The sequence below is a fragment of the Lepidothrix coronata genome, unplaced genomic scaffold, assembly GCF_001604755.1.
Source record: "Lepidothrix coronata isolate B3197 unplaced genomic scaffold, Lepidothrix_coronata-1.0 Scaffold28, whole genome shotgun sequence".
Classification (NCBI taxonomy): Eukaryota; Metazoa; Chordata; class Aves; order Passeriformes; family Pipridae; genus Lepidothrix; species Lepidothrix coronata.
In genome coordinates, this window is record NW_016690208.1 from 3,759,715 (window position 1) to 3,772,221 (window position 12,507).

Genomic DNA, 12,507 nt, shown 5'->3' on the forward strand with positions numbered 1-12,507 from the left:
AAGGTTTGGGAGGGAAGGGGGGTGTTCAGCACTGAGGGGAACAGCTCAGCCCCATCCTTCTGCCACTGTGGCCAGTGGTCCCTGACAGCAGCACAGCCAGCAAAGTGGCCAGGCTTTGCTCTCCCTGCTCCTGCACAGCATCCAGAGCGACGATGGGATCCAAAACTAATTGACAAAGACACCCCCAAACCTTACAAAACAGAGATGGAGAGATCAAGGGAGAAGATGTGATTTACAGGCTTGTTCCAAAAACTCGGGGAAATTAGCTACAAGATCCCCATGGGTTTTCATTTGGGCACAAATGTGGATGCAATAAGCTTTTTTTTTTTTTTAGGGGTGTCTTTGTTGGGGGGGGTGTGCAAACAGTCATTTCAACCACAGATAAATCCAACTGCGAAAGGTTTAGCATTCCCCATGGAGTAGCTTTCTCCAGAGCAGCCCAGTGTGACTCCTGGAGTAATTAATGCCAGAATCTATTTATGACCTTTGAATAAATTGTTCTTTTCTGAAGGGAAAGCTGTTAAACATGTTAGCAAATATAATTAAGAGGGAAGGGGGGGGAATGACAAAAATCTGGAATTAAATCTCTCCTAATTAGAAATGCTTCGTGCAACAACCTGGCTGAAACCCCACACTCTCAGGCAGATACTGTAGCTTCATTAAAGCTCCCTCATTACCCTTCCCGAGATAGCAGAGCTGTCAACATGAGGGAAATTCACTTCTAACCTTTGTCACCTCTAAGAAAAAAAAAAAAAAAAAAAAAAAGATGTTTAGGTGTTCTCCATGCGGGTACAGCTTGGAGACGTGCACCTGAACATGCTGAGGCTGTAAAACCTTCCAGCAAAAGGTCTGTTGTGGTATCAGGGAAGCATCACTCCCTTCCTCCCCAGCCACAGCCTCCCATTGTGTCCCAAGGAACAGGTTTTGCTGCCCACAGCCCAGGACTTCTGACCAGGTTTTGCTGTACCTCAGGTGAAGTTCTCACCAGGGAGACACTGATTGCATCATGCAGAAAGTGGCCAAAGCTGGTGGGAGGGGCATCAGTTAAAGCTGACATTTCCAAGTCCCTTGGAAATGTCCTCACTCTCCATCAGCATGAACATCCCAACCCCTGGAGAACCCAAAACTCGACTGATGTATCAGAAAGGGCTGAAGTGAGACACCAAATCTGTGATGCTTTCCCAGCATCCTGCCCTCAGCACTGTAACCTGAAGATCCAGAGGGCAGAATGATCCACATTTGGCAAGATCTCACACTTATTTTTAATTATTTCAGAAAGCCCATCTAAAGCTCCAGTTTTATGTAAAAATATCTGTGCTCAAGTAATACCATCTCCAGTTGGTTTCACAAACAAAAGATGACCTATGGAGTAAGATGCTCTATGAATCATGATCTGCCTCCCTGGGAACAGCAGCTCCCAACACAGACCAGTCCAGCACAGTCCAGGCAGGTCAGCAAACCACAGTGCAACACTCACATTTCCTGTCCTGCAACTTCACACTGAAAAATCCAGACTTTTGGAGGGAGCCTGGAGCTGGCCAGGCCCAGCCTTCCTCCTGGGATGGTTGCTGCTGAGCTGGCTGGTTCCATGCTCCTGGTCCCTTGGCAATATGAAGTTCTTAGGTCTATTTTGTTGCTTGAAAACTGATCATTTTGTTAAAAGACCCCCACATCCACCTGCAAGACTGCACATCTCCCCACCTGAGAGCTGGGACCTGCAGGCTGCCACCAGCACCATGATAACACCCACTCCCCAAAAACCAAGAGCTTTGCCATCCCCACAGCCAACCCTGCTCAGGACCTCGTGGGTTCTGCCCACACCAGTTGCTCTGGGGCCAGATGACCATGACAGAGCCATTTGCACCGTGCAGATGGAGCATCTGCTGGCAGAGGGGCACGGAGGGAAGCCCCAGGGCCAGTTCAGCGAGGCCAGAGGCTGAGCCCAGAGACATGCTGTGCTGAACAGCTGCTGCTCCAGCAGCAATTCCCAGAAAACAGCCCCAAATCCTGCAGCAGCAGCACAAAAAGATAGAGAAGTTGATCCATAAAGAAGAAAAAAAAAAAAAAAAGGCATAAACTCTACAGCGTAACATACTGAGTTTACTAGGAAAGTTTCTGTTTTATTTTCTATTTAAAGTCACAGTTCTCCCACAGCCATGGGAGAAAAAGACTTGTCTCATTTTTTTTGTCTCCTCCCCTCTCCAAAGCGACTTTCTTGGAAGATCACTCACATGACAAAGTGCTTCCCATAAACACAGAGGGTCTCAATGTGCACACAAGCCTGTCCCAGTGCTGTACACATTTCCTGTCCTGGGGACATGCCACTCAGCTTGGGATTTCCAGTGTTTAGCACACTCCACCTCTTAAAGAAACATCATTTTATTTATATATAAATATATGTATATGTTTTACACATCTATTTCTATCCTATATTTTATATTTATATATATATATAAACATTTATACCACCATGTATCTATCTGTCTCCTATTCTTATTGCTTCTGCCACAGAGACAAGCCCAACCTCCCAGGAGCAGGGCTCTGCTTTAGGGAAAATCTGTATCCTCCCATGAACTTGAACGCTCCCGGCCCAGCTGTGAGCATTCCAAGTACCTGATAAACCCAAAGGAGCCAAACAGCTCATCCTAGAAAGCAAAAACAGCGGATACAGCACATCTTCCTTCAGAGCAGTGTGGGGGCAGGTGCTCAGCAAGGACACAGTGACCAGTCCAGTGCAAGGCACTGCCTTGGGGCTTTCCCACAGGGCCGGAGGAGCGTGTCCCATCCACAGGATTCGTGCAGCCACAGCTTTGTGACACAGCACAGGGAATGCCACGCTCCCAGCTTGGGCTACGTTTGTTTTCCATGCACTGGATGCTCTTGTTGTGCCCATGAGTTCAGTGGATTTCACAGACAATTCTGTGTTTGCAGCAGTAAACACAAATCACTTCTCCCGCTCCTCCCCTTCCTCATCCACAAGACTCCTCTGTTCCCTCCTCGGCCCCCTTCAAATACCAGATGTTCCATTTAGCTGTAAACCACTATAAAACACAACAAAAGATATGAATGCTATAAAAGGGCCAATTTACTCCCCCCTCCACCAGTATTGAAGTGTATGCTGGAAGAGAAAGAGCAAATTTCCTCTATGGGAACCTTTTAACCTTCCCCCTCTCCCCGTTCACCAAACCCTGGTGGTTTGGGGACCAAATCAAGGTCCCAGTGGGGGCAGGCACAAGCAGCTGCTTCATGGTCCCCCAAAGGAGCCAGGGCATGGAATGAAGCTCCTGCCAAACAGGGGACTGGACATCCCAGGGAGGCACAAATCCCTCCTAACCTCACCACTTGCATCATATCCAAAGGCAGCCAGTAGCATCTCCCTGTGCCAAACCAGGTTCATCACCTGGTCAGCTGTGGCATGGTCTGGGAGAGAACACAGGGTGATGTCACTCCCTGCAAGGGTGTGCAGGGCACTGCAAGGTGGGAGACGTTCCCCAGGTCCAGCAAGCCTGGGAAATGCAATCCTGAGAAGTCAAGCAGCAGCACAGCAAATAAAAGCTGATTTACCACAAGGTCTGTACCACAGGCAACGCTGCAGAGTCCCCTGACAGGGGAGTTCACTGGATCACAGCACTGAGGAGCCAAATGGGCAGAGAGAGTCAGGATATGACTCAGGCTGGTGGCCTTCCAAAGAGGCAAAGGAGGACCTTCAGCTGAATCCTCGCTGTCCAGACAGGGCAGGCCCAGGGGTTACAAAACAAGAACAGATTTCACATTACCTCCTGCTGCCCAAGCAACCCCTGGTGGGAGGAAGAAGGACAACGGGAGGCACATCCTTTGTCCTGTGACGGGAAGGGCTGGCAGCCCTCACCTCAGGGTGAAACAACTGTTTGGGGACTCCAGAAAAGGGTTCAAAAACTTGTTCTGCAGGACTTGTTAGACAGGCTGGGGAATTTGATGGCCAAACTACTGCTCTTCAGTGACTTCTCCTGAGCATAACTGATTTTTTTTTTTTTTCAGAGCAACCAGGCTCTGAGCCTACACACAAACAACCTGATCCATCTGCACCTGTATTTTTTCCAGTCCTTTCTATGGTGCAATCCTTCTGGCCTTGGCTAGAGCACAAACACCCTCTGACTTAGGAGGAGGGGGACTCATATGGTCCAATCACCCATTATAGATATAGCCCAGGAAAACCTTTCTGATTAGGGCATCCTGGCTAAAACTTACCATGAACATGGGCAGGACTCAACAGGGCTGAGCTATTTCAGAACAGGATCCCAGTCAAACACTCCCCCAAGCAGCACAAAACACCAATGTACTGAGAAAAAGCCACAGGGCTCAGCAGCTGCAAGGTCACCGATAAACCCGAGGTATGGGACACCTGGACAGCAGCAGTTTTGTTATACATCAAACCCTGTACTTTGCCTTCTGGTTTGGCAACCTCCACCTGCACCAAACAGCAGCCAGGAGAGCCCAGCCCTGCCTGTCCATCCCCTGGAAACACAGGAGGCTCAGAGCCATCCCAGAGGGTGGAGAGCAAGGAGCGGCTGCATCCGAGTTGTATCATCGGGTGAAGCACAGCCCTGAGCTGCAACCAAAGAAAACACAGAGGGGGGGAGGAAAAGCCGTTTTTATTAGAAACAGACCTTCTTCCAGGCTTTTTCTTGAAGGGGAGATACAACTCTGAGAAAAGTAATTGCATTAACGCCGAGTTTGACGCTGTCAAATGCAGACTGTGATTAATAGCTGCCCTGAAAAAGAAGGTCCTTCCCCCTCCTATAAAAGGAGCATCAAGGGCACACAGCTAAGAATAAGCAGGACACATGGCAGGGGTGGCAGGTGAACCTGGGCAGCTGCTGTAAAGTAACACAGGAGTCACCCTGTGCCCAAACTCATGCCCTGGGGCTAATTCTGACCGGAGAGCTGAGGGTGACTCACTGCAGGCTGGCAGCAGGGACAAGGCCAGGCTTTGCCTGGGGCCAGCACCGGTGAGCCCCAGGGGTGCTGGGATGATGCACAGACAGCTGGGCAGACAGATGGACCCAGCATTAACAGGAGAGCAGGTCACCCTGATGGGCACTGAGCAAGCCTCTGGGTGGGACCAGAGCTCTGGGAAGCTGTGCTGCTGCTGGGAGAGCAGCCACTGGACCGTTTTAAGATCACTGAGAGTCCAAGGGATCTGACTCATGTCAAGAGAAGGGGAAGGGAAAAAAAAAAGAAAAAAGAAAAGCTACTGTGGAGCTCAAGGGAGGTGGATCCATGCTTTAAAAATCAAAGCAGAGATAATCTTCACTTCCCAGAGGTGTTGCCAAGCTCACTGTACTTCCCAGCCTCCACCATCCAATCCTCCCCACCTCAATATGCACACTTGGCATGTGCAGCAGCCCTCTACCCCCTCATTCACACTGCACCCTAAATCTGTGGGATTCTGATGCTCCCAGCCCAGCTCTGCCCCAAGAACCCCCAGCCCAGGCTGCTGGGATTTATGGGATGAGCATATCTTTGACAGACTTCTAAACACAGGCTTGAGGGGAATCAAATGGAGAAGGGAAAAAGCTCAAATACTGGAAAAAAGGTTTGTCTCTTTAAGAGGCGACAAAGAAACAGATCAAAAATTTGCCCTCAGGTCAGTCTGAAGCAACATTTCTGTCACTGCCAAAAATCAGGTCCCTTCTGGCTACAGATGAGCTGAAGAAAGCAAAGGGTTCAAGGCACAGGGAGTCCCACACCCACAACAGGGTGCTGGGTCACATCCTGCCAGGCATGGCTGAGGTGGTGATGCTCAGCCCTCCCACATAATCCAGCCTCCATTTCTGCAGCCCTAATCCCTCACCCAACAGCCCTGCTCAAACCCAGCCCCGGCAGCCGAGCATCACAAGTGCCACTGCTGCAAATCCAGCTGTTTGTCCCTGGAAGGACGGAGCAGGAAGGTACCCCGTGTTCCTGGCGGTACATCCAGCACCAGGGATCCCCACCAAGGAGGATGGACAAGCCAAGCATTTTTTACAGCTCATCAACATGCTGTTGAGAGAGAAGGCAGCTTCCAAGACCCAGTCCCAAACTTGAAAAACGACCAAACGGACTGTTTTTCTGGCTTTGTGTTTTTAAAGGCATCTATTCATTCAAGAGCCCGTTCCTGGTAGGTATTTAATGCAGGTATTTAACTCTCATCAATCATTCAAGGAGTAGGGGGGGAAGAAAAGTTTTCACTGCTTTTCATGCTGCTTGGCACAGCCCACAGGATCCATCGAACACTTTCTGCCGCCTCCTGCCCCACCAGAATACATATGAGCCTTCAGCTGCAGGTTCAGTTAGACCTTGCAACCTCAAACAGCCGAAAAGAAGGTACTACCTCTAGCTAACACAAGGTTTTAGGGGTCTGCTTGACATGCAGGAGGCACGAAGGGGGGGCTGGGAAGGAAGACTGGAAGCAGCTCCCATTTGCAAGGAGCTCTTGAGCTCGGCCTTACACACAGAGCACCATTTTTTCCCCCTTTTGTAAAAGCTCAGCACATCCAAACGGGAAGTCACTGAGACACAGTAAACAGGGATATGTAATGAGGCCATTTTTTATAGCCTTTTTTTTTTTTTTGGAACAGGACTCAATTTCAAGAAGCAGAGAGTAAATAAAAAAGCCAGAGGACCTGAGCAGGGTAAATCAGAGTCACTAAACAGACCTTGCTCAAACAACCCAAGTACCCAGTCAGCTCTGATAATACTGAATTATATTTAACCACTATCATGACATATGGAAGTAATTACAAGCACTGTAGCTATAAAGCCTTCAAAAAAATCCCAAAGCCTTGTGAATAATTACCAGCACCAAATACACCAAGGTGCCTTCATCCCCCATACACCTGGGGGAGGCAGTGGCTACAGACCACCTGCTCCCTGTTGTCATGGCAAATGAGCGCCTACATCATCAATAAACAGGATTTTGATAGCAAATTAATGCCACCTTCGAGAAGAACCACCAGGCATGGAGCCATCTGACAGCTCAGTCAGGTGTAGGGCGTTACACCCATCAATCCTGGGAGTCAGTTGTCTGCGTTGGTTCCTTAATAAGAGCAAAACAGAGCAGTGGGCAGCCAAGTCATCCTGCCAATTACGTTTGCTGCGTCTCATCAGTCTCAAGAGCCCTAATAAAACCTCCAGGCGCTGCAGACCGAGATGGATTATCTCTAGAGAGATGTCAATATGCTTCAAAATAAGAATCCTTAATGAGCTGGCCATTACTGCTAACTTAAAGCCTGTGCACACACAAATACACGCATTAAATCTGTGGCTGCTTCATCTCAAGAATCCAGGAGGTTCTGAAGCAGGAAAACAAAAAAATATATTGAGCAGTGTGCAGACCAAGCTTGGAGGAGGGGTGAATGCAACATGATATCAATGGGAGTCTTGATGTTAAATCACCCCATCAACAATGGCTTTGATGTAGGTACCAATTCCCACCTCTCAACACCTGGAGGAATGTCAATGTTACAGAAAGTGCAACAGCACATTCAGACAGCCAGCATGGGGCAGGATTTGGGGGGTTATTGCTTTTTTCTTACCTAGTCTCCCTTGAATAAACCCACATTCTCCTTCAGCTCCAGAGGTTAGGAGCAGAAAGGCCCTTCACAGCATCGCCACAAGTGCCAAGAGGTTGAACCACATCTGCCAGACACCAGGGGAATTAACCACCAGAGAAAGGACAGTGACCTGGCACACTGCAAGAGCTCCAGCTCCCAGGTGTTCCAGCATCAGGGATAATTCCTGATCAACCCCCCATGTGCAAAGATGTCCAGCACAGCTGATCCCATAAGGTCTCTGCCCAGAGACCTGAGAAGCAGGTCTGAGAAGCAGCACACTGCAGCAGGGCTCACTTGAGCTTCCCTGCCCACCTCAGTACACATCCAAGTCCCTGTCAGGAAGGATTAATTTTTTTTTTTTTTTTTTTGCTTTAGATAAAAAGAAAAAGGAAAAACCCCACAAAACTCACACCACCAAATATCAACCACCTCACCCAAACGTGCAATCTTTTCATTGCACGTATTTTTTACACCTCGCCACGCTGAAACACGAGTGAAGGGTCATTTAATTTGTATTTGACCAGACATTTAACAAAATTATGATTCAAACCCAATTACTGATGTAAAGTCAAAGCTCTGAGATCTCCATCTTACAAGAGTAGCTTGGGATGCAAGAGCAGCTGCACCACACAGCAGCAGAAAACTGGAAATCTGTGCCAGGTGAGGGGAATGGGGAGAGGAGTGGGGGTCAGGGAAACACTGTGCTGAGATCTGAGCATGGAGGACAGGGAATATGAGCCTAAGGGGTCCCACATCTGCTCCCACTTACAAATACAAACGTCCTTTGCATCACACTCTTACAGTTGGCTGGCAAAACACCTTGAATTACACCCCCCCAAAATCCAATCAGGGTAACAGACATAATGATCAATAAGTACACCAAGGGCAAGTATGTTCATCCCACTTCCCAACCCTCCAGAAACAGCCTCTACAGCAAAAGCAATTAGCAGAAATCAAGTTTTACTCCAGCCTCATCAAAACTGGCCTCACGACCACTGACTCTCAGAAGAGAACTGGACTTTAAGACTGTTTTTCCTGTTTATTTTGTCAGCCACTGTGGAGGTTCAGTAGCTTTGGGTCATCCCATCCTGCCAGGGACCCCAAAGCACTGGAACTGAGCATGAAAATAATGCAGATTTTATACTGCAACCTAATGGGGCCATTTGCCTTATTTGTTTAATTAAGCACCATGTATTAAACTATTGCTGCATGGCCAACCTGGCCATTTCACCAGCCTGGCTTCTCTGCTGAACAAGAGGGAGGTTTTGGGAGGACAGGGACATCAGTCCATCCCTCCACAAGAAGAGCACCAGTCCCTGCAGCCTCCCCCCCAGCCTTGCAGCACTGCCAACTCTCCAGCCTCCCCTCACAGCCCACCTTCAACAGCTGCAAGGAAAAACAAATCAGCATGTAAAGGGATTAAAAAAATAACACACAAGTGTCTGGATCTTAAAGCGTTTCTCTGCAGAGAGATGTGATTTCACCTCTGGCTTTTGAAACGCTGCTCACCTCGGGCAGAAATCTGTTTCTCATTACACACCTGCACAGCCCCACTTAATTCACCGAGAAAGGTGGATGACAGAATATTACTGGGTGTTTCAAGTCTAGCACAACTGTCTTGTCCCCTGGCATTTTAACTGATTAATAAAAGAAATAACCTCTGTAGCGAGGCAGACAGCTGGTTAGCCAGCCCAGCCAGCCAGGTAAAATGTGCATTTATCATCAAAAACAACCTCTGAAGTTCCTAGGTGCGCTGTCTTGCACATCCCTACCCCGTGTCTGAACACATCACAGCTGTGTGACAAAGATGGGTTCCTACATTTTTTCCTCTGAAATTTGGCCTGGAGAGGCTGAGCTGAGCACCGATAACCACAGTGGGGCTGGGGCACCACAGGGATGTTTGTCCCCACTGTGGTTTTGGGCTCACATCCTTTCCTCCCTCTCACCTCCCCGGGCTGCCAGGGCAGCAGCAGATGCTTTTAGCCACCCTGGAGAAGAAGCCAGATTCCCAAATTCGGGAATTGCCAGAGAAGCACCCAACATATCAAGTATAAAGACTGATTTGGGTCTCATCCTGGCCAAGGACAAGCATCAGCCGAGCCTCGCCAGAGCATCCAGTCCCACACCAGGCTCTGCACATCCTGTGGGCTCAGCTTTGTGCTGCTCCCCTCTGATGACCAGATTCTTGCAGAGGTGACCACCAAAGCCATCCCAACCAGCCAGTTCCCCTCACACTCCTCCCAAAGCTGGGAAAGCAGCCAGGTGGGGCGAGCAGAAAGCAATTTCATTAAAGACAGCGGGGCTGTAAACTCTTCCCTCAAACAAGTAACACCTGCCTCGGCAAGGGCAGCAAGAACCTCCTCTCAAGACTACCCCTGGGACTCTCCCTACGTCACAGCTCCCATAGAATCATAGTTTAGGTTGGAAAAATCCTTAGATCATCGAGTCCAACCATTAACCTAACACTGCCAAGTCCACCACTAAAACCATGCCCCCAAGTGCCACATCTTTAAACCTGTTTTGAACTCCCCACGGGACAAATATCACACCAAAATTAGGTTTGTAGGATTATACTATTTCCTTAAAAGAAAACAAAGCAGCACAGCATGCTATTCTCAGCACGTTCTAGGAAAGCTCTAGTCCCCCACACCTACAGCTCCTCAGGACAGTTTATATTTGGAAACATCGGTCTGTGCGGAAGAGAGTTTGATCAGTTTGTAGCCTGGAAAGCCAAGAGGAAATCTCACAGCATTGTTCCACCCTGGGAAGAGGCATCAGGACGTGTTATTATTTACTCTGAGACAGCACCAGGGCTGACACAGGCTGGTTTCACCACACTGCTGGGGATTCCCACTCCGGTTCTTTGCAGGATCAAGATCTCTGATTCCACAAGCGAGCACCAGCACTGACATCCTCACAGCAAAACACCCTTTGCTCCCCAAAGAAGGGCTCCAAATTTCAGAGCTCCTGGCTGTCCTCAGCCACAGCAGCTCCCCCAGCACACAGGGTTATGTCTTGCTGGGTGAGGGGGACAAACAAAAAACTCCAGGAGAAGCAGGGAAAGGCACTTGCCAGACGAGCAGCGTGCTTGCACAGCACACGAACAGAACTCGTGTTTGTATTTTACGCTGTTTATCTTTGAAGGCTTCAGTAAAGTTAAACGGAGTCTCGCGTAACCTCACTACCGGGAAGTTTCCCTTCCATTTCACCCCTAAAACCTGTTGTTGTTCAAAAATAAAAGATAACAGTTTACCATGAACTTGTCAATACAGAGGCTGCCGCCGGGGAGGGCAGAGAACCCCATTTCATTTGTTTCCAATCGATTTCACTTCCCGATTCTCATGCAAATACCCACAGCTCAGCTTGCAAAAACATAAGCAGAACATTTAGACCCAAAACAACCTGAGCTGATTTTACTTTTCCCCCCCACCCTTCGTTTAAAAGCTTCAGTCCACCAAACCGACCAGAAAATGGAAACACTTCCATGGAGGGAGCCCTTTTTAATTTCCCAAGCCGGAGAGCCACTATGAGAGCTGGGCAGGGAGCGGGGCAGGGGGCCAGGGCGCAGCTGGGGTCGCTGACCCGAGCCCTCCATCACCCCCGGCCCGCCTGGACCAGCTGCGGCTCCGCGGGGATGCGGCTCCGGGAGCCCCGACACCGGGAGAGGGAACGCGGGGGGTCGGACACCACATGGCCGCGCTCCCTGCCCGGCCGGGCTCGGAGCAGGCTTGCAGAGCACCAGGGTTCGCGTATTTCTATAATTTATTCATTTATTTTCCTTATAATCTTCCCAGCCAAAGTTTTGTCCCAGCGCTCGCTCCTCCCGCACATCCCAGACGAACCAGCGCCTCCATAAAAACCCCGAATAATCCCATCTTCTCCTCTTGAGCCCTATTATTTGCTTTTGTTTCGCCATGACTGTAAACAGAAGGGGGATGTTTCCCTCCTTCCCGGGGTGTGCTCTCCCCGCCCCGGAGCCCTTCCCGTGCGGCCGCGGCTCCCACCGGCGCTCCCCCCCCGGCCCCGGGGAGAGAAACCAGGGGGGCTGCTGGGCATCTGGGGGGGCTGAAGCAGACGGTCTCCCACGCATTCCATCCCATTCACGCATCCCACCAAGTTTTGCGAGAGCAACGCCCGCATCCAGGGATCCAGGGAAGGGCGTGCTCGCGGGGGTCCCCCACCCACCCACCCCTCCATCCATCCATCGATCCCCTCCTACCTGGGACATCTGGGGCCTGAAGTTGATGTCCTTGAGGTCGATGGAGCCGGGGGAGAGGTTGTGGAGCAGCTGGCAGAGCAGCACCCCGTCCCGCAGCGCCTGCGCCAGGTCGAAGACCACCGCCGAGGGCCAGACCACCCGGTGGTTCGGGGGCAAAACTTTGCAGTCGATGAGCCAGCGGCCGCACTGCCGCCACTCCTCCATGGCCGCGGTCTGCTCACTCACCCGGCCTTCCTCCTCCTCCTCCTCCTCCTCACGGAGCTCAGGGGCCGCGGGCGGCTGCCCCAGGGGCCGCTCTGCACCGCGGCTCCGCGCTACCGCCCCGCTCCATCGCCGCCCGCCGCCCCGGAGAGCATCGCTCCGCGCCGGGGCTCGGAGGAGGAAGAGGAGGAGGAGGAAGGAGGGCGGCGCGGAGTTTTCCGGCGGAGGGCTGCCCCTGCCCCCGCTGCGGCCCCACCGCCTCGGCCGGGGTTAGGCGCGCCGCATCCTCCGGGAACAAAGCCGGGGATGGACGGACGGACGGACAGCCAGCGCGCACGGCGAGGCCGCCCCCGCGCAACTCCTTCCCCCTTGTCCTGAGGAAACTTGCGCCGCCGAGGGACCCCACCTGCGCGGCCGAGCCGGGGACCCGCCGTGGGTGCGAGTTTTCTTCCCGCCCCGAGCAGCGGGAGGAGCCCCCGCCCCGCCCCGCCGGGGGGGGGCCCCCGCGGGGGC

At 51.1% G+C, this 12,507-nt stretch overlaps 1 protein-coding gene across 1 annotated transcript in view; it reads right to left on the minus strand.

The window, feature by feature from the left end:
• Positions 1–12,083, minus strand: part of VAV2 (vav guanine nucleotide exchange factor 2) — a 130,598-nt gene extending 118,515 nt beyond the window's left edge. The window contains exon 1 of the mRNA XM_017809922.1: positions 11,794–12,083. Within this exon, the coding sequence (XP_017665411.1) occupies positions 11,794–11,997 (204 nt within the window). The 5' untranslated portion in view covers positions 11,998–12,083. The remainder of the gene's footprint in view (positions 1–11,793) is intronic.
• Between the last annotated feature and the right edge of the window lie 424 nt (positions 12,084–12,507).